The following is a 21,066-nucleotide window of genomic DNA, read 5'->3' on the forward strand; positions in this document are numbered from 1 at the left end:
TGGTTCAGACTGCCATCTACTGGCTGTTATAAAAAAAGATTGCAGAAATGTACAGGTGACCAAATCAAATTATCTATGGAGACAAAGGCAAGTCCACAGGTTTTCTAAAATAATACAGTGACTTTTTATCATGATTTTTATTTATATATATATATAATACAATATATTTATATTTAAAAGGTGTACATTCTCACTCTTTCTTGTGCTTACAGTTCCATAAAAATACAATCTTCTCTTTGTGTAGAGACTTGTCAAAGCTATTTACAGTTTGAAAATACTTGTCTGAATGTTCTGGCAATGTGCTTTAATTCCCTTTCTCACAATAACATCTTTATGTCCTCCTCTCTCTCTCTCTCTTTGTTAATTCTATTGTCAGTCAAACATTTTTAAAAAAGGGGGAAAAGGGGCCCTCTAACACTGACATGTCATATTTGGAAAACAATCATTTTTAAGATTGTGGCTGTTCACATTTTTTTTTTTTTTTATGTGTGATATTTTGTATAATGACAACAGCAACAATAATGAAAAGGAAACAATAAAATAATCAGTAAATGGCAATACAAATGAAGTGTGTTTAACTGAACTCGCACCAACCAGATGGTCTCCTGGTTGAAGTATTGCAATTGAGACGGCCAGACGTGGCCTCTGTTTGTCTCCTAGGCCTGGGTCTGACCAAGGTGACATATCTATCTCCTACAGGCAGTGGTCTCATATGACAGGACACTGGGAAACACTGCTGATAAGGCATGCAAATCCTGTGGGTCAACTACAATGAACATCAACAGATTATTTAAATATTTTATATTTGGCTTCAGATCATGTCCAAATGTATTTATTTCCCTCTAGTTTATCTTTTGCAACAAGGATGGGATTGGTGAAACTACCATTGAATGTTAGTGCCATTTGATTGCAAGTTTTACTTGTAGGTTAACCGCAGATTAAAATGGAGTTAGCTATATCAGACAGAGATCAGCATCTTCTGTGGATGTTCATGTTATTTGACTCAGTATGCATTTACAGGATATCTCCCCATAATTAGGTAAGAGTATCAAATACATGTGTCTGAAAGCTAGTCTGTCTGTACAATGAGTATGAAAAGGTAATCATTTGGGTTTGGCAATGTGAGTTGATTGATCATCTACACTAGGATCTCAATCATACACCTTGGCGAGAAATGGAGCTGTGATGCTGGTTGTCAATCTAAACAATGTATGCAGTCAAAATATAACAGAACAAATATACAGTCTTGAGAACAAGTGAACATGAATATAACTTGAACTGGAGGTTTTATTTCCCTCCAAATTCACTGATTGTCACTAAGGAAAAACAAAATTCCTTCATCTAAAATCAGTGGTTAAGATCAGCAGATGACCCTCAACCCTTGCTGACCCAAGCACTTCTCTGAGACAGGACAGAGACAGTAACCTGATGAGAAACGAGCAACTGAAGCAAGAAATATACAAAGCAACAGCATGTCTTAAAATCAGGATATGATCCCATTCGTGTAACAGCAATATTGATTAATAATGTGAAACTAATACTGTGCAAATAGGAAGTAGAAGGTCTACAAAAAGGAGACATTTTCTGTCCATTGCTGTAAAACTCAGCTCTGGAAAGGGCATTTGAATTAAGAGTATTACACAGTTACTGTCGATAACATTCTGTTTTTGTATAAGACACTTCTCTAAGCAGCTTATATAGACTATACATTTCACAAGTCAAAAGGTCTGGAGGTCACAGTCATGGGGTTAAAAACCACATACCTTTCCCATAAATGACATCAACCCAAACAGCATGATATGCCCTTGATGTCACTTATGATATCTATCTATCAGGGTACTGAGCATGTATAACCATACCACATTACAGAATTTGAATAAGACCGGTCAGCAATGTAATCCAATGGAAAAATGTATGTTAACACCCCACAGACTACCTCTGTTAAAGTACCCATATAGAGAAAGGGTATATCACGCTCTACCCAGTGGACTGAGATCCCCAGTCCTGGTCCTTTCTATCTAACTAAAGAACACACACCTGTCAAGAGGTGATTCCTTCGTCAAGTAAATGTGTTTTTATAAAATGTTCAGGTGAAATTGTTCAAAGTAGTCCTTGTGCATAGAGTTGTATGGTGTTTAACTTTGCAATCATTGGTTTTTGTTTGACATTTTAAATAGAAAAATCTGAGTCTGTAGCTAGGTTTCCATCCAATTGGTGACAGATTATCATTTGAATATTCTAAAATACGGTGGTGGTGTTTCCACCAAACTGACTTGTTGCAGATAATAATCAGTGTGTGATGACAGTGCACACAAAACATACTTTTTCGCTTAAGTTTTCATGTATCGAATAAAAATAAAAATGTGTTTCCATCACATTTAACTCTACCAATACTTTGGTCACAAACAGTTGTGTTAAATAGCAAATGTGCCTACTCTGGTCTTGGCATGTGCGCTCTAGCCAATACAGTGCAGGTAGGTTAATCTACATGATGAGATTATTATGGATAAGAGCGAGAATATTTATATTTGTCAAAATGGCAGTCAAGTATCGATCATCATGTCACCAGAATAAGACTCTCAATATTTATTACAAAGGAGCATCGTGCACTTTCCCCACCCTGTGAAGTTCATAACTTATTTCATCTGTAGCCTAATAAACTGCATGGTTTCCTTGAGTTGTAGTGGGAGGACCACACGTCATCGTGTGACTCCAAGTTTACTTCGATGTGGTTATTATATCAATATTAGCGCATAAAGCCATTTCTTGCATAATTTATTTTACAGACACAAAAAGATCCTACCATGTCGAATTAACAAATTATCTGTCGGCATTTAGAAAATTGTACTGAAACTTCCTGTTACCATCACAGCTGTCGTATTTTTTTTTTATACAATATGACTTTACTAGCATAAAAACTGTGGATGGAAACGTGGTTTGTGTCACTCTGATACAGTGGAATTGCTCTGTCATGTCAATGACAGATTTGTGCTAAAATTTTAATTACCAGTATCCACGCAGAACAATCATTAGGATTGGGCCCTTAAGGACCAGGATTGGGAGGGACCTCTGGGCAGAGCTTTGCTTGGTGATTCTATATTTACAGTACAAACCCCTACAGCCAGAGAAAGTGAGGGGCCATAAAGGCAGCCCTGCTTATATCCGCGTATTCACATATCAATACACTATTCACATATAGACAAACTCAGAGCCACCACCGGCTCGGCAGTCCGCTGTGGTGACTTATTGTCTCATGTTTGAGTGCTAACTTCTAGACTATCAAAGAATACTGGACTATTGGGTCCCGTTCAGTGGGATATAACATTCCCTCACCGTTACCCCTGAACACAACTTCAGACAAGGCCTTTTCTTGACTATTGGAAGAACTCATTCTGTTTTACAGTACCAGTAACACCTCTAGATATGGGATAAACAAAATCCCAACAAGGAAAATTACAACCATAGTTGACATTGGTTATCACAACACAACCCACATGTCAACTACAGCGAAAAGTGAGTCCAGAAGTTAGTCAAACGATTTTCTAAGTTCTTTCCCATTGTCATCACAATCTCTTCACCCTGACACTACCTTACAATGCACTGGTCACCAACTTCCTTTAGCAGGGCATTTCCTGCAACCTTCTGATTAACAAAGTACGGGTGCCAGTCTTTGTATAACATCTAGATATTATCAATTAACTTGATTACAAATCCAGATCTGATTACTTCAGGAGCCAAGGAATATGTTTACCCAATGCTCTGATTGTTTGAGAGAGAGGAGTGCTCCCTGATAGGCAGATTGTGTAGAAACTAGGGTTCTGATAGGCTTACTGGGTTGATTCCCATGATAGGTGGACTGGGTGAGTGGGGCTGTGTTGAGGGATCCAGGGCCCTGACAGGCTGACTGTAGTCCTGGTCTATGATAGGCTCCTGGTGTTGGGGTGTCTAGATGTTGGGCTGGTATGAGGGGGGAGGAGACAGGGACAGTGGACTACCCTGGGGACTGGCATCACACACAGACACACCACCTGTAGGAGAGTCTACAGACGCCTGGGACACACTGGGGGAGGGGGAAATAAGGAAAAATAGAAAGAGGTTAACAGAGATGCAGCTAGCACCATATTTGCAAGAGTGTGTTTGTGTGCGTATGTTTCTAGTTCTCACCTGACTGTGTAACTAGTCCGGTGAGCAGGTTCTGTTACCCCGGCAACAAACAGCTTCTTGGGCGGGCCATCAGACTCCACTCCTCCTACATGGCAGAACAACAGGATGGAGGAGAGGACACAGAAAAACACACACACTGAGCAAAGTAAGCACTATTCTTGAAGCAACGTTCTTACCTTTCCTTTTCAGTGGAGTCAGGGCAGGCCATCTCACAGTAGAACTGACTGTAGGCCTGGTGGGGGACACATTTTGTGTTAAGATGGTGTGGACACAGTGTCAGTCCACAATCATAGGATGGCAATGAATCTGCACTCAATTTAGTTTGCCATACAGCGTGGAACTCAACTCACCCCCTAAACCTTCGAGTTGGACTAGGGGACGAATTGGGTGTGACACCACTGTCCTGTGAATGGAATCCCTGTGAAAGACAGCGGACCAAAATAAATGTCAGATGCCTCTTTATCCATCTATTTATTAATCATTCATTCATTACACCTCTCTCCATGCTTTGGTATGACAAAGCACTACAGTCACGTGCAGAACACACAGGGAGTACTCACCCCTGATGAATGATCATGCCAGTGACTGACAGGAGGAGGGACCAGGTTGGAAGCACTACAGCAAGAGAGAGAGAAAACATAGTAGTGTGTATGTATGTGCATTTGTACAGCGTTTTACTACCTTACCTTAGTCTCTGAAGACTCCCCCTGAGTGTCATCTCCATATTCTCAACCTGGAACAAAAACACAAACTTCCAGTCAGTGGTCATACACCACACATACTACAGCATGCTGCACACACTCTGAAACACCAATGTGAGCACTCACATAAGATAACCTCACACAGAACTGTACTAACACACAGGCTAATGCTTAAGCAAACACCCAAACCAGCATCATTACTCAGAGGCAGGCATTTGCACAAATAGAGGGAAGAGGCCCAGAATATCCCTAACCTTGTCCTCACCTGCCTTTTGTGGTCTGGTCTCTCACCACCCAATGAGAAAGGGGACAAGGGGACGGCCTGTGGAAACAAGACTGGAGGTATTATTGTCGGCCTCCTCTTGACGGAGTAACTGACAGAATACTGAATGATAACAGACAGGCATCCAGAGACAGACAGAAATACATGGAGATTGAGAGATCAGAAAACACTGAAGGCATTTCAACACCAACTTAGTCAGACAGAACACACACACACACACACACACACACACACACACACACACACACACACACACACACACACACACACACACACACACACACACACACACACACACACACACACACACACTCACCCGATAAGGGCAACTGGGATTCACAGAGACACTGCTCCGCCGATACCGGGCTGAACTAGTTGGACTGAACACTGTCATACCATCACTGTTACACGGAGGGAAACAAACAATACAATAAAACTCAGTCATTCCAAAGCAGACATGAAAAACAAAATGACAAGACAGTTGCATTCACTCAAAGAGAATATAAATTTCACTGACCTGACACTTGTGATCATGGGGGCGCTGTTCGATCTACGAAGAGCCCCTCCTCCGCTCCCGGTAGTTGCGCCTGCGCACTGGTCCACTTCCATTCGTTCCATTTCTTGAAATCCCCGGCCTCCAGCCTAGCAGCGCGAGCTGCTGGCCTAAGAGTGTTCACAGGCGGCGTACGGCCCTACTCTAGCTCGGTGAAAGCCCGACCTGCAGGCCTCACACACAAAGCTTTCGATCCAATTCAGAGCCGCTAAATCAGCGGGAAATGTACTTGGTGTCTTCCTTCTATCTCATTTTTGTTAAATGAAGTCAGACTTTTGGCTCCAGTTACTGCAAGCGACTATTCGTAGCTAGCTAGCAAGCTAACCTTATAATAAAACACCCAGAAACCCAATTCCTATGGTTGCACAAAGGCTAAACAAACAACGCATAGAAAAACACTAAACTAGCGAGATATATCCCTTACAATAAATGTTAACGTAAATTAGGTTAGGTTAGCAGGCCAGCTGGAGACGTGACTTTTTAAGATTAGCTAGCTGGGTAGCTAGCTACTCCAACTGTTGGCTAGCAGCTAACCAGTCAGTCAGAATAAAACGGCACTGTCCTCAACAACAATATAACCTTTGGTTTTGGGTCGTTGAAGTGGTGCATCCTCCGGTTAAGTTGTTAATTGCGCAATCGACCAAATCTCCCAACATTAGAACTATATCGAAATATAACTAATTGAAAGATTTTACAACATAGTCCTCCAACAATTAGAGGTAGTTCGTCATCTGTGATTACAGCGCCTCTCCTTGGCTAGATAGAATATTGCACGAAGGAGATTCATTGCAACATGAGAAGGCTGGAGTGCTGCATGAGCACATTGTCTGCCTGCCTGCTTGGGCTGCATCACTTTTCCCAAACTGATTTTGATAGTAGACAATCAAAGAGATAAGGCTATGGTCAGGGATAAGGGTTGGTGGTAGGCCTATGCTTAGCTTAAAATACAATATCTGATGTGTTATGGTGTGCCTAGCCCGGTTGTAATTCAAACCCTGCACTGGTTTACAATAGTACACAAGTGATTTTGCACAGTTGTCCTTTTATAACAATCACCCTGTTGAATTAGACTATTTAAACTTCCTCCATGGGTTCCTCTTGAATTGTCCTCAACATTAGACTGTTCTGGATGCTGCTACTGCTCCTATGCCTCCAGCTTTTTCACACATGCTTTCCATTAACAGAGGCAGGGGAGGGGACTGTCCCAGCCTGTGTTATGCCCACCTTTTCTACACCAGCTGTCATGGCCTGGAGAGGGGGGCAGAGTTAGGGTCATGATTGGGAATGGAGGCTGTGTGTGCATGTTCGTGTGCCTTCCCAATAATGTGTGAGTGATAGAGGGAGATGTTCTGTGAACGAATACAGAGTTTAAAGATGTGTGAGGGTGTCAGATTAAGCAATGTGCAGTGTCAGAGGACATACAGTATTGTATGTAGACCAGATGAAAGGGAGGTTCATTAACCTTCTACCCTCCTTATGGATTGGCTAATTATCACAGGACACTCCCCCTAACGTCCAGTCTTCGTTGGCTGGTGATCACACAAATAAAGTTAAACACAAACAAGAAATAGACCACACTGTTCCACACTGATAACTGTGATTATCAAATCAAATCAAATTTTATTAGTCACATACACATGGTTAGCAGATGTTAATGCGAGTGTAGCGAAATGCTTGTGCTTCTAGTTCCGACAATGCAGTAATAACCAACAAGTAATCTAACCTAACAATTCCACAACTACTACCTTACACACACACACAAGTGTAAAGGGATAAAGAATATGTACATAAAGATATATGAATGAGTGGTGGTACAGAACGGCATGGCAGATGCAGTAGATGGTATAGAGTACGGTATATACATATGAGATGAGTACTGTAGGGTATGTAAACATAAAGTGGCATAGTTTAAAGTGGCTAGTGGTACATGTATTACATAAAGATGGCAAGATGCAGTAGATGATATAGAGTACAGTATATACATATGAGATGGGTAATGTAGGGTATGTAAACATTATATTAAGTGGCATTGTTTAAAGTGGCTAGTGGTACATTTTTACATAATTTCCATCAATTCCCATTTTTAAAGTGGCTGGAGTTGAGTCAGTATGTTGGCAGCGGCCGCTAAATGTTAGTGGTGGCTGTTTAACAGTCTGATGGCCTTGAGATAGAAGCTGTTTTTCAGTCTCTCGGTCCCTGCTTTGATGCACCTGTACTGACCTCGCCTTCTGGATGATAGCGGGGTGAACAGGCAGTGGCTTGGGTGGTTGTTGTCCTTGATGATCTTTATGGCCTTCCTGTGACATCGGGTGGTGTAGGTGTCCTGGAGGGCAGGTAGTTTGCCCCCGGTGATGCGTTCTGCAGACCTCACTACCCTCTGGAGAGCCTTACGGTTGTGGGCGGAGCAGTTGCCGTACCAGGCGGTGATACAGCCCGACAGGATGCTCTCGATTGTGCATCTGTAGAAGTTTGTGAGTGCTTTTGGTGACAAGCCGAATTTCTTCAGCCTCCTGAGGTTGAAGAGGCGCTGCTGCGCCTTCTTCACAACGCTGTCTGTGTGGGTGGACCAATTCAGTTTGTCCGTGATGTGTACACCGAGGAACTTAAAACTTTCCACCTTCTCCACTACTGACCCGTCGATGTGGATAGGGGGGTGCTCCCTCTGCTGTTTCCTGAAGTCCACAATCATCTCCTTTGTTTTGTTGACGTTGAGTGTGAGCTTATTTTCCTGACACCACACTCCGAGGGCCCTCACCTCCTCCCTGTAGGCCGTCTCGTCGTTGTTGGTAATCAAGCCTACCACTGTAGTGTCATCCGCAAACTTGATGATTGAGTTGGAGGCGTGCATGGCCACGCAGTCGTGGGTGAACAGGGAGTACAGGAGAGGGCTCAGAACGCACCCTTGTGGGGCCCCAGTGTTGAGGATCAGCGGGGTGGAGATGTTGTTACCTACCCTCACCACCTGGGGGCGGCCCGTCAGGAAGTCCAGGACCCAGTTGCACAGGGCGGGGTCGAGACCCAGGGTCTCGAGCTTGATGACGAGTTTGGAGGGTACTATGGTGTTGAATGCTGAGCTGTAATCGATGAACAGCATTCTCACATGGGTATTCCTCTTGTCCAGATGGGTTAGGGCAGTGTGCAGTGTGCAGTGTTATACTTTATACTTTAAGACCCTTCCTTTTGTGGGTCTGGAGGGGGTGATTTTGGGGTGGATCTGCCCTCTCTGCAAGCCCACTTCCCCCCGGTCCGCCATGTGGAGAGCCCACGCTGGCTCACGTCAGAAGAGTATGTGGGAATCATCTTGGATGCCATCAAGATGAGTAAGAACGTGTGTCTGGGCCGCTATTTCTTCCAGCTGCAGGGAGAGGGCATGGGGACCAAGACGGACGGGGCCGCGAGGATCATCGACGTGTGGCCCCTCAACCTGCTGCAGCCGAGCAGCACGTCTGCAGCCTCCGTGGACGTGTGCAGTCTCTTCCTGCTGCAGATGGGAAGTCTCTTCCTGCTGCAGATGGCTTGTGTTCTCAACATGGCCAGCAGATGGCGCCATGCCAGAATGAGAATATTCCTGTGTGTGGAGGCAGAGTCCAGCGACCAGGGTTGGGTGGTTAAAGAGGAGACCTACCGGGAGCTGTTGAGGAAGCTGAGGACCAGGGCCTCCATCAAGATAGTGCCCTGGGACTCTGTGGTGCAGCTCTACGGACAGAAACAGACACAGGACCCAGAGCTGGAGGGCCTGACGAAGCCGGCCCAGACCCTTTCAGAGGACTTTCAGTCTGCAGTCAACAGGATGCAGATGGAGCACAGTACTGAGGCTGAAAATAAACACACAGGCACACTACACAACGGGACCTATAAGTATAGCTCTGTTCCCTGGGCATGTAGTTTCACATCTTGTATTGTAACTCATTGACACATCCACTCATTTCACAAATGAACACATTCAACATCTAGTCAGTCACAGTGGTACCTACCTACTTTCTGTAATATATTTATTTGTTAACTGTAATTTAATGGAGTACTTGTCTCATGCCTTTGTGTTGGTTGGGTAATAATATAAATACATTTATGTTGTGCCTGATATAGCTGTGTACACAGATGTAGTTTTCATAAAAAACCTCCGCTATGGAATTGACCGTGTGGCCTGAGAGTGACACTGATTCAGTGTGAGTGAATGTTACATGTCAGTAGATCAAATGGTCTGTTCTGCAGCACTGGACCAAAGAAGAATCATATGATAGGTTGAATGGTGATGGAGGGAAAATGGATTCTGAAATACAGAAAGGGCAACATATGCTAACTAGCTATGGAAACTAGAATTTTGTGTTCCTTGTGTTCTTTTATTTGTTATTTGATGCTGGTACAATCGCTTTCCATTGACCCCTTTTCCCAGTGTGTTCCTCTTCATAATTGTGACCCAGTTTGGGAGAGCTCACGAGCGTCTTTGGACCAAATGATCTCTTAGGATTTTGGGTCACTCACCAATTGGTCGTGCTTAAAATGCTGCTTCTTCGGACTACTATGTGGTTCATGATGGAACATGAATTCAAACTTCCTGAAACCGCTCTGAACTACATTAGTGCCTAATGCTTGACAATATTGTCATAATACACAAGCATTAAGCCACTGGCAGGCAGACTAAATATGGATTGCTCATTTATTTTGTCTAATTTATAATGCATCACCCTTATGCCAAATGCTAAGGATCATGCCATTCATTTGTTACTTGGAAAAAGTATTTAGATTTTTATGCTGTTTTGCTATGCTTTTCTTATGTACAGATTTTGGAAACAGAATGTTACTGCAAGGAGTTTGGTATTTATTAAAACGATTTACTAATTTAGAGGCAGGTAGTTGACGATATATGAAAGATTAAACATTTCACAACTTGTGGTGGGATGTTTGTGCTTAAGCAGAAATAGTTTCCTCTTTACAGTCCTATGAAGTTACTGTATATTTCTGACTCTGCTCAGAATCCATGTGCTGTTCTCAGGTTGTGCCACACAGACTGTTCTCTAGAGTCTGTGGACTGATCAGTGAGTGCCAGACAGGCTGCTTGTGAGTTAATCAGGACTCTGTCCATGCAAATTACTCAATAGAAAATGTCAAAAACCAAAGTAATTACATTAAACATGCTGTTTCCTCTACACATATGTTACTCAGTTACAACTATTTGACAGTCATTTGTGAATGGGTTGGCAAAAGGCAATACAATAAACAAAAGTAATTGTCTTTGTATTTATTTTTAAGAAAATAGAGATCACAAAAATGTGACGGTTGATACCAAAAATTGTACTATGTTAAAAGTCCAAATCAACCAGAACATGCACATGTTCAAGCATTCAGTTATAATGTTGTAGTCTATATCCCTAATATGTTTATAGCTAGAATATGTACTATAGAAGCCTGTTTGAGAGTTTCGTCTCCCACAGATCATACTCTGCTGCACTCAGGCTATATAGTTCCTGATGGATTTGGGGTCAGCTTATTAACAACACATCAACATTACACAATCTCTTTCCTATTACCAATACCTTTAAATGGCAGTCAATGCAAAAACAGTAACATTGATCAATTAGTTATCTACATATGAAGTAAAACATCTCATATCAATTTCCAATATGACCTCTTTAAAGCACCACAAACGTTTCAGTAGCAACCTCCTTTGCACTCCTTAGTCCTCTTTGCTTGCAGAATGTTCTGTCATTTCATAATTTTTTTTCTCCATGCTCTGTGCAAATGTCTCTGTCTGCTTCACACAGTAGGATGAAAGGCGCAGCCAATCAGGGAAGAAAATGGACAAAGCAATGTGCTGTGGGACGGCAAAGAGAGACCGAGATATTTACAATCACATAAAATAGTCTAATAGTATATTATGCATGGCTCATTTTTGGCTAAGGTAACAAAACCGTTATAGAGTAGTTTGTTTTGAATATTTGCGTGGATAAGAGGAGTTCCTACCTGAAGAGCGTGAGACACACAGCCGCTGGTGTAGCTAGAGTGACCCACTGTGTTCAGAGCTTCACGGGCAAAAGCACTGGCACTCTTCAACAACAGGTTGGGGGGCAAGTTGTGGGTCATGTTTGTGGACACCATAAAGGGAGCCACACACTAAAGGAGAGGAAATTAAGAAAGGACAAGAGATAGGAAGAAACACAAAGATGCAAGGAAGGATACTGAAACAGGAGTGCATGTGATACAACATTCTTAAAGTATTTTACCTGAACTGTTATTCCCTGTGACTTGTACTCTGAATTCAGAGATCTGGAAAAATATGTCACAAAAATCTGCCAAGAAAAGAATGGATAACATTGATCCTCTGTAGCTGTTATAGAGCATGTCACTTACAATGCCAGGATAGTGGGTTTGATTCCCGGACCATCCGTATGTAAAATGTATGCATGCATGACTGTATGTCGCTTTGGATAAAAGCATCTGCTGAATGGCATATACACTTGAAGTCGGAAGTTTACATACACCTTAGCCAAATACATTTAAACTCAGTTTTTCACAATTCCTGACATTTAATCCTAGTAAAAATTCTGTTTTAGGTCAGTTAGGATCACCACTTTATTTTAAGATTGGGAAATGTCAGAATAATAGTAGAGAGATTGATTAATTTCAGCTTTTATTTCTTTCATCACATTCCCAGTGGGTCAGAAGTTTACATATACTCAATTTGTTTTTGGTAACATTGCCTTCAAATTGTTTAACTTTTGGAAGGCTACGTTTCAGGTAGCCTTCCAAAAGCTTCCCACAATAAGTTGGGTGAATTTTGGCCCATTCTTCCTGACAGAGCTGGTGTAACTGAGTCAGGTTTGTAGGCATCCTTGCTCGCACACATTTTCTATAGGATGAGGTCAGGGCTTTGTGATGGCCACTCCAATACCTTGAATTTGTTGTCCTTAAGCCATTTTGCCACAACTTTGGAAGTATGCTTGGGGTCATTGTCCATTTGGAATACCCATTTGCAACCAAGCTTCAACTTCCTGACTAATGTCTTGAGATTTTGCTTCAATATATCCACATAATTTCCCTCCTCATGATGCCATCTATTTTGTGAAGTACACCAGTCCCTCCTGCAGCAAAGCACCCCCACAACATGATGCTGCCACCACCGTACTTCACGGTTGGGATGGTGTTCTTTGGCTATTTTTGTTTCATCAGACCAGAGGACATGTCTCCAAAAACTACGATCTTTGTTCCCATGTGCAGTTGCAAACCGTAGTCTGGCTTTTTTATGGCGGTTTTGGAGCAGTGGCTTCTTCCTTGCAGAGCGGCCTTTCAGGCTATGTCGATATAGGACTCGTTTTACTGTGGATATTGTCACGGCCGTTTAAAGGAGTGGACCAAGGTTCAGCGCGATTGGAATACATATTTTAATACAACGAAGAACACTTAACAAACTAACAAAATAACAAACTAACAAACGAAACGTGACAACTACCCACCAAACCAACATGGAAAATGGCAACCTAAATAGGCTCCCCAATCAGAGATAACGATAAACAGCTGTCTCTGATTGGGAACCCACTCAGGCCACCATAAACCTACAACCCCTAGACAATACAAAATCCCCATAGATAACAAAAAACCCTAGACAAGACAAAAACCCCAAGACAATACAAAAACTAAACAAACCACCCCTTGTCACACCCTGACCTAACCAAATAATAAAGAAATCAAATATAACTAAAGTCAGGGCGTGACAGTACCCCCCCCAAAGGCGCGGACTCCCGGCCGCAAACCTAAACCTATATGGGAGGGTCTGCGTGGGCATCTCCCCGCAGTGGCGGCTCTGGTGAGGGACGCAGACCCCGCTCCACCTCTGGCTTGGCCAACTTTGGTGGCTCCTCTAGAGCGGGGACCCTCGCCGGAGACTCTGGCAGCTCCGGACAGGAGGGAGACTCTGGCAGCTCCGGACAGGAGGGAGACTCTGGCAGCTCCGGACAGGAGGGAGACTCTGGCTGCTCCGGACAGGAGGGAGACTCTGGCTGCTCCGGACAGGAGGGCGTCGCTGGAGGCTCCGGACTGAAGGGCGTCGCTGGAGGCTCCGGACTGATGGCCTTCGTTGGAGGCCTCGTGCCATAACTCCTCACTGGAGGCTTCGTGCCATGGATCCTCACTGGAGGCTTCGTGCCATGGATCATCACTGGAGGCTTCGTGCCATGGATCATCACTGGAGGCTTCGTGCCATGGATCATCACTGGAGGCTTCTTGCCATGGATCATCACTGGAGGCTTCGTGCCATGGATCACCACTGGAGGCTTCTTGCCATGTATCCTGGCTCTGGGAATTGGAATTCATCTTTTAATACAACGAAGAACACTTAACTAACAAAATAACAAACTAACAAACGAAACGTGACGCCAACGTAGTGCTCACAGGCAACTAAACATGGACAACTACCCACCAAACCAACATGGAAAATGGCAACCTAAATAGGCTCCCCAATCAGAGACAACGATAAACAGCTGTCTCTCATTGGGAACCCACTCAGGCCACCATAAACCTACAACCCCTAGACAATACAAAATCCCCATAGACAAGACAAAAACCCTAGACAATACAAAAACTAAACAAACCACCCCTTGTCACACCCTGACCTAACCAAATAATAAAGAAAGCAAATATAACTAAAGTCAGGGCATGACAGATATAGATACTTTTGTACCTGCTTCCTCCAGCATCTTCACAAGGTCCTTTGCTGTTGTTCTGGGATTGATTTGCACTTTTCGCACCAAAGTATGTTCATCTCTAGGAGACAGAACGCGTCTCCTTCCTGAGCGGTATGACGGCTGCGTGGTCCCATGGTGTTTATACCTGCGTACTACTGTTTGTACAGATGAACGTGGTACCTTCAGGCATTTGGAAATTGCTCCCAAGGATGAACCAGACTTGTGGAAGTCTACAATTTTTTTTTCTGAAAGTCAGGGCGGATGAACCAGACTTGTGGAAGTCTACAATTTGTTTTTCTGAAAGTCAGGTCTCTGAGGTCTTAGCTGATTTCTTTTGATTTTCCCATGATGTCAAGCAAAGAGGCACTGACTTTGAAGGTAGGCCTTGAAATACATCCACAGGTACACCTCCAATTGACTCAAATTATGTGAATTAGCCTATCAGAAGCTTCTAAAGCCATGACATCATTTTCTGGAATTTTACAAGCTGTTTAAAGGCACAGTCAACTTAGTGTATGTAAACTTCTGACCCACTGGAATTGTGATACAGTGAAATATAAGTAAACCACTGCTTTTAACCAGGGCAAGGTGACCGGAAACATGACCGAATACAAACAGTGTAGCTATTCCCTCCGCAAGGCAATCAAACAAGCTAAGTCCCAGTATAGAGACAAAGTAGAGTCGCAATTCAACAGCTCAGACACAAGAGGTATGTGGCAGGGTCTACAGTCAATCACGGATTACAAAAAGAAAACCAGCCCCGTCGCGGACCAGGATGTCTTGCTCCCAAACAGACTAAATAACTTTTTTGCTCGCTTTGAGGACAATACACGGCCCGCACTGACACGGCCCGCTACCAAAACCTGCGGGCTCTCCTTCACTGCAGCCAAGGTGAGTAAAACATTTAAACGTGTTAACCCTCACAAGGCTGCAGGCCCAGACGGCATTCCCAGCCGCGTCCTCAGAGCATGCGCACACCAGCTGGCTGGTGTGTTTAAGGACATATTCAATCAATCCTTATCCCAGTCTGCTGTTCCCACATGCTTCAAGAGGGCCACCATTGTTCCTGTTCCCAAGAAAGCTAAGGTAACTGAGCTAAACGACTACCGCCCCGTAGCACTCACTTCCATCATCATGAAGTGCTTTGAGAGACTAGTCAAGGACCATATCACCTCCACCCTACCTGACACCCTAGACCCACTCCAATTTGCTTACCGACCCAATAGGTCCACAGACGACGCAATCGCAACCACACTGCACACTGCCCTAACCCATCTGGACAAGAGGAATACCTATGTGAGAATGCTGTTCATCGACTACAGCTCAGCATTTAACACCATAGTACCCTCCAAACTCGTCATCAAGCTCGAGACCCTGGGTCTCGACCCCGCCCTGTGCAACTGGGTCCTGGACTTCCTGACGGGCCGCCCCCAGGTGGTGAGGGTAGGTAACAACATCTCCGCCCCGCTGATCCTCAACACTGGGGTCCCACAAGGGTGCGTTCTGAGCCCTCTCCTGTACTCCCTGTTCACCCACGACTGCGTGGCCATGCACGCCTCCAACTCAATCATCAAGTTCGCGGACGACACTACAGTGGTAGGCTTGATTACCAACAACGACGAGACGGCCTACAGGGAGGAGGTGAGGGCCCTCAGAGTGTGATGTCAGGAAAATAACCTCACACTCAACGTCAACAAAACAAAGGAGATGATTGTGGACTTCAGGAAACAGCAGAGGGAGCACCCCCCTATCCACATCGACGGGACAGTAGTGGAGAAGGTGGAAAGTTCCTCGGTGTACACATCACGGACAAACTGAATTGGTCCACCCACACAGACAGCGTTGTGAAGAAGGCGCGGCAGCGCCTCTTCAACCTCAGGAGGCTGAAAAAATTTGGCTTGTCACCAAAAGCACTCACAAACTTCTACAGATGCACAATCGAGAGCATCCTGTCGGGCTGTATCACCGCCTGGTACGGCAACTGCTCCGCCCACAACCGTAAGGCTCTCCAGAGGGTAGTGAGGTCTGCACAACACATCACCGGGGGCAAACTACCTGCCCTCCAGGACACCTACACCACCCGATGTCACAGGAAGGCCATAAAGATCATCAAGGACAACAACCACCCGAGCCACTGCCTGTTCACCCCGCTATCATCCAGAAGGCGAGGTCAGTACAGGTGCATCAAAGCAGGGACCGAGAGACTGAAAAACAGCTTCTATCTCAAGGCCATCAGACTGTTAAACAGCCACCACTAACATTAAGTGGCCGCTGCCAACATACTGACTCAACTCCAGCCACTTTAATAATGGGAATTGATGGAAATGATGTAAAAATGTATCACTAGCCACTTTAAACAATGCCACTTAATATAATGTTTACATACCCTACATTACTCATCTCATATGTATATGTATATACTGTACTCTATATCATCTACTGCATCTTGCCATCTTTATGTAATACATGTATCACTAGCCACTTTAAACTATGCCACTTTATGTTTATATACTCTACATTACTCATCTCATATGTATATACTGTACTCTATACCATCTACTGCATCTTGCCTATTGGGTTCTGTACCATCACTCATTCATATATCTTTATGTACATATTCTTTATCCCTTTACACTTGTGTGTATAAGGTAGTAGTTGTGGAATTGTTAGGTTAGATTACTTGTTGGTTATTACTGCATTGTCGGAACTAGAAGCACAAGCATTTCGCTACACTCGCATTAACATCTGCTAACCATGTGTATGTGACAAATAAAATTTGATTTGAAATAATTAATAATAACAATTAATAATTAACAATTAATTATTGAAATTTGTGGAGTGGTTGAAAAACGAGTTTCAACGACTCCAAGCTAAGTGTATGTAAACTTCTGACCCACTGGAATTGTGATACAGTGAATTATAAGTGAAATAATTAATAATAACAATTAATAATTAACAAGAAATTTGTGGAGTGGTTGAAAAACGAGTTTTAATGACTCCAACCTAAGTGTATGTAAACTTCTGAAACTTTTGACAGCACGTACACTCTGAATCCACACCAGCAAATCCAGGACCATTTTAGCATGTAATACAGCACTGTGAAGCCACCTATGAACACCAGTCCCCTCACAAGTATCGAGTCTGATACAGTGACAGTATCCATGTCTGGGCAAATTTCACTCACACTTCAGCAGACAGTTCTTAAAAAATATGAACTTTGGCTGGTTTTAAATTAGAAATCAACATGCTTACTTAGACATACAACGTGCAACGCTCCGCCCAAGAATCTTGATCTAATCGACGCATTGGTCAGGAATATTTCCTGGTGCGTCATCTCAGCAAATCAATAGGCAAAAGCAGTATGACGCTTTCCCGCACCGTATTCATCGTCCCCCACAAGAGCAATACCAAAGAGGAAAATGCGAAGCGAGAGGTTTTACTCTGGCCCAAAAATGCCCAATAAATTTCTATGGGTTTATTTTGGACCTGATCTTGTCGCCTGCCTTCCCGCATTTGGGACAACGACTACCATTGTTAGGGCGGAGACATGGTCATATTGTCATTATATATAGAGCTCTGGCTATACAAATACTACAGTTTATAGCTTCCTGTCCAATGTTCCCGCCTCCTTCTACGCCACTTGAACCGTATAGAGAGTAATGATAATGGCGTTTTGTAAAGCCAATGGGAAAATCAGTGGTGTAAAAATTACTCAATTACCATACTTGAGTAAAAGTAAAGATACCTTAATAGAAAGTGACTCAAGTAAGAATGAAGGTCACCCAGTAAAATATTACTTGAGTCTAAAAGTCTAAAAACACTTGGTTTTAAATATACTTAAGTGTCAAAAGTAAAAGTATAAATAATTTCAAATTCCTTATTTTAAGTAAACCAAACGGCACGATTTTCTTGTTTTTTTACTTTATAGATAGCCAGGGGCAGGCACACTCCAACAATCAGACAAGAAATGTATGTTACCAATTGAAATACAACTATTGCAGGATAAATCAATGTTAAAGTTTACATAGCTGGCCATACATGGATGTTAAAATGTACTTTATGGGTTGGTTATGTAGGCTTCTTCTAACCCATCGCTTTCTACTACATATAATAATACGATTAAATTGTATCTTTACATTAAAAACCAAAGTCTATCAGAAATCCAGTCATTCCAATAAATGTTATACCCCTTGAGCTTCAAGAAAAGGACTTGGAAATATGGATTAGCCAAATTGTTTTACCTGAGCATGACCCCAAAACTAAGGACTTTTTAGCTAGCCCTACTCTGTTGTTTATGATTTTGATGTCATGGAGGACTGATTGGGTTCATTGATTCGAGTTGAAAAATAAATGCTGCGAGTGTGCAAACTTTCATCAAGGCAAAGGGTGGCTACTTTGAAGAATCTCAAATATATTTTGATTTGTTTAACACTTTTTTGGTTACTACATGATTCCGTATGTGTTATTTCATAGTTTTGATGTCTTCACTATTATTCTACAATGTAGAACATAGTAAAAAATAAAGAAAAGCCCTTGAATGAGTAGGTGTTCTAAACCTTTTGACAGGTAATGTATATATAATTTATAAATCCAAAAATAGATGTAGCAATTACAGATTGCCAATTTAAGTCTATCAAAAGTGTGCAAGTTTGAGAATGTGTCCATGAGGCCTATGGATTTTTTTTTATCAGCATGAATTAGGTTGAGCAATAAAAGCCCCGCTTTTATTCCATAGGCTTGGATCCGCAATATGCAGCTGTTGTAAGAGCGCATTTTTCACTGGCTGTCCACTGGTTTCAAAAACAATGATTCATTGGCAGCTTAAACGTTTTGAATTCCACCATTATTGGGTTCAAATACACATTTAGATTTGTGAAGAACCATCCACATAAACCACACTCCGTAAGGCGCAAATAGCTAAATGAGAGAGCAGCAGTGTGATTCACATCAATGCGCTAACGTTATGTACATATCAATGTGATATCCGTATCGCAGTAGACTACACCACTACTGTCATCCTTGTTTGTTTTAATTGGACAATCTGTGGATGCCGACAGTAGTCGCACCATTGGAAGATATAGCTTGGACTGTAGCCTACAAAAGCCTATTCCTGCTCTTTTCCCGCGATCCATCAAAAACATTTGGTGTGTCATCAAAGTGGTCTCTGATTTGTGGTCAGACTCGTTCAGGTGGAACAAACTTAAATTTGCGCCTTTTTTCAATGCTGATTTGAATGTCATTGAGAAAACAGAACTGTCAAAGATTTTTTTTCGCAAACATCCTTTCAGAATTTAAAAGTAATCCTCGAAGTAATCATCTAGTTTTTCAAAAATATCCATAATCTTATTACAATATTTTTGCTGGTAATGTAACGGATTACAGTTACCGTTTTTTGTAATCCCTTACATGTAAGGGATTACATTACATTAACCCCCAACCCTGAATGTAGTAGACTAAAAGTAAAAATTCTCAAAAATATAAATAGTAAAGTATAGATACCCCCCAAAAACTACTTTAGTAGTACTTTAAACTATTTTTACTTAAGTACTATACACCACTGCAAAAGGTTGACATGAAACATTTGTTAAGCACTATATTTGAAAAAAAGAACGTTTGCACTCGGGTAAAGGTTAATGAAGAAGAATTAATAGGGACAGGATATTCTTCAAGTTTTGGCAATGCTACTACTGGAGCCTATAGGTGCATGTTAGTGGAGCAGTTCATGTTGAGAGAGAGAATGTGATAGAATCTGATTGTACTGCCAGTCCCTGTCCCTCAAACAATCAGATGTCAACCCTATGGTTTGGATAGGGCTTTTACATAACATTCAAAGTGTTGTTGCAGTATGGAGTGTGTATTAATGTATGGAAATAATGGAATGAAGAATGGAAGCTCTGTTCAGTCAAATTAATACAGTACTGCACAATGCTATGTAGGCCTATTACTATAATAATCAAAGTTAGATCATTATGACGGTCAAAGATAAAAGTAAAAAATAAAGTAAATATAAAAATAAAAACAGTTATGGAGGGAGAGTCGCTCTGAATGGGAGTCAAGTTAGATGACTGACTGTAATGTAAATGTTGAGCGGCTTCACTGCAGGTAGATTGTATGTTTTAATATTCACATAAAAAATCGAAACATCTGACCATATATGCTATATAACACTAGAGGGAGCCAGCAGAATTGCCTTTACTGGCACCTCAGTCAAGAAGCAGCCAACAGAGAGACTGATAGGGAGCCTACTGGCACCTAAACAGGTTGTTGAGGTGCCAGTAGTTGAGGTGTCAGAGATTGTCACAGTTGGGGATTCTTAATTTGATCACTCTGTTGTCACTATGATTTTTTCTGAGTTTAAGGAAATTCAAATGAGCCTCGTGATTTACATAAATCCAGTGAAAACCTGCAGTTCTCTTTCTCTCTCGATTGAACGCTAAAGTAGCAGACATAATAAATGTCCTACTATTGTAGGTCCTACTACTGCGACATTCAAATGTACAAGTAGTATTTTTCTGGGTGACTTTCACTTCCGTTGAGTCATTTTATATCAGATATCGTTACTTTTAGTCAAGTGTGACAATTGATTACTTTTTCCACCACTGATAACACACAATATATATATTGATATCCACTACAACATACAAGTGTATCCAAAATACAGCCATAGGCTACACCTAAATTATAGCC

General features: G+C 42.4%; 1 protein-coding gene and 1 long non-coding RNA gene across 2 annotated transcripts; both read right to left on the reverse strand.

Moving 5' to 3' along the window:
* Nucleotides 1-100: 100 nt before the first annotated feature.
* LOC139537384 (P2R1A-PPP2R2A-interacting phosphatase regulator 1-like) lies at nucleotides 101-6,448 on the reverse strand. The gene is made up of 9 exons (XM_071338620.1): nucleotides 5,666-6,448; nucleotides 5,465-5,549; nucleotides 5,131-5,187; nucleotides 4,851-4,897; nucleotides 4,725-4,779; nucleotides 4,515-4,582; nucleotides 4,341-4,396; nucleotides 4,165-4,249; nucleotides 101-4,060 (listed from the first exon to the last, which is right to left on the reverse strand). The coding sequence occupies exons 1-9, from the start codon at nucleotides 5,764-5,766 to the stop codon at nucleotides 3,946-3,948; spliced, it is 669 nt and encodes a 222-aa protein (XP_071194721.1). The 5' UTR covers nucleotides 5,767-6,448; the 3' UTR covers nucleotides 101-3,945.
* Nucleotides 6,449-10,474: 4,026 nt separating this feature from the next.
* Nucleotides 10,475-17,733, reverse strand: LOC139537387 (uncharacterized). The gene is made up of 4 exons (XR_011667522.1): nucleotides 17,632-17,733; nucleotides 11,923-11,988; nucleotides 11,663-11,812; nucleotides 10,475-11,513 (listed from the first exon to the last, which is right to left on the reverse strand). It is a non-coding gene; the product is annotated as an uncharacterized lncRNA (long non-coding RNA).
* Nucleotides 17,734-21,066: the final 3,333 nt, after the last annotated feature.

The sequence above is a fragment of the Salvelinus alpinus genome, chromosome 13 (genome assembly GCF_045679555.1).
Source record: "Salvelinus alpinus chromosome 13, SLU_Salpinus.1, whole genome shotgun sequence".
NCBI classification, from domain to species: domain Eukaryota; kingdom Metazoa; phylum Chordata; class Actinopteri; order Salmoniformes; family Salmonidae; genus Salvelinus; species Salvelinus alpinus.

Bases quoted from the DNA above. Each gene is read 5' to 3' on its own strand.
- LOC139537384 (XM_071338620.1), bottom strand. From the start codon at position 5,766: ATGGAACGAATGGAAGTGGACCAGTGCGCAGGCGCAACTACCGGGAGC. The intron at 5,550-5,665 runs GTCAGTGAAATT...TCCGTGTAACAG, and splicing joins CCCATGATCACAAGTGTCAG to TGATGGTATGACAGTGTTCA. The intron at 4,250-4,340 runs GTAAGAACGTTG...TCTGCCATGTAG, and splicing joins GACTCCACTGAAAAGGAAAG to GAGGAGTGGAGTCTGATGGC.